This window comes from Camelina sativa, chromosome 17, assembly GCF_000633955.1.
Source record: "Camelina sativa cultivar DH55 chromosome 17, Cs, whole genome shotgun sequence".
Classification (NCBI taxonomy): Eukaryota; Viridiplantae; Streptophyta; class Magnoliopsida; order Brassicales; family Brassicaceae; genus Camelina; species Camelina sativa.
The window spans coordinates 22,637,755-22,638,747 of NC_025701.1; the positions used below are offsets into that span (position 1 = coordinate 22,637,755).

At 28.9% G+C, this 993-nt stretch overlaps 1 protein-coding gene across 1 annotated transcript in view; it reads left to right on the plus strand.

The window, feature by feature from the left end:
• The window catches only part of LOC104759731 (probable ubiquitin-conjugating enzyme E2 31), a 3,397-nt gene continuing 2,768 nt past the window's right edge, over positions 365 to 993 (plus strand). The window contains exons 1-2 of the mRNA XM_019238985.1: positions 365 to 446; positions 652 to 720. Of these exons, the coding sequence (XP_019094530.1) occupies positions 365 to 446; positions 652 to 720 (151 nt within the window). The remainder of the gene's footprint in view (positions 447 to 651; positions 721 to 993) is intronic.

Genomic DNA, 993 nt, shown 5'->3' on the forward strand with positions numbered 1-993 from the left:
ATCTCAAAAAAAATATTTTTAAAAATATGTAACAATAAATTTTATTATTATATTAGAAATTTTTTAAAAAATGTTGATCCGTGCTTAAAGCACGGGGTATCTCCTAGTTATATAATTATTAGTGCTTATATAATTATGTAGACATTGATTATGTCAACTGATTTTTTGTAACAATATATATATATATAGCCCGATACCCTTTCATTTTATTACAACATAATTCATACTAACATCTTCCTAGTAAGCGATTCATTTTGATCTATTTTAATAATTTCTACTTCACAGTTTATAACACCATCATAGTAACAACTTATTTCATTTTATGCAAAGGTATATATATAATTTGGTGAGTAATTGAAAAAAAATGTCGGTGAAGGATAGAGCAACAAAGCGAATTCAGATGGAACTCAAGGCCATGAAATCCCGAGACTCTTTGTACAGTATTGGTTAGTAGTTTTTGTTTTCTCTCCCTACATTATATAAATAAATTGTATTCACATTTCTTAATGTAAATAACATGTTTGTAATCACAATCACACTTATACGTAAACTATTAGAATTTTTCTAGGTGTCAACTATAATAATATTGTTTGTTGGTGATATGTATCAATATAGGTTTAGAAGAAACAAAAGGTACAAAAGAAACAAAAGGTACAGAAGAAACAAATGTATTCAAATGGAAGACAACGATTTACGGACCCGAAGGTACTTTCTATGTTGGTGAAACAACCCTTCCCGTTTTTTTTTTTATACCTTAATTTACTATTGGTCCCATACCCACTAACATCCTAACAACAATCAATAACCGCGGATAACCAAATAAAACAATTCCATTAATCCATTAAAATTCCAACATAAATAATCCAATAACCAATAACACCAAAATCCAAAACAAGGAAATAACCAAAAGCTAACATCCTACAATGTTCCAATGACTTAATCTAGCAACCTAACAACAGCTAGACCACAATCAATCAAGCCTCTAGAACATCC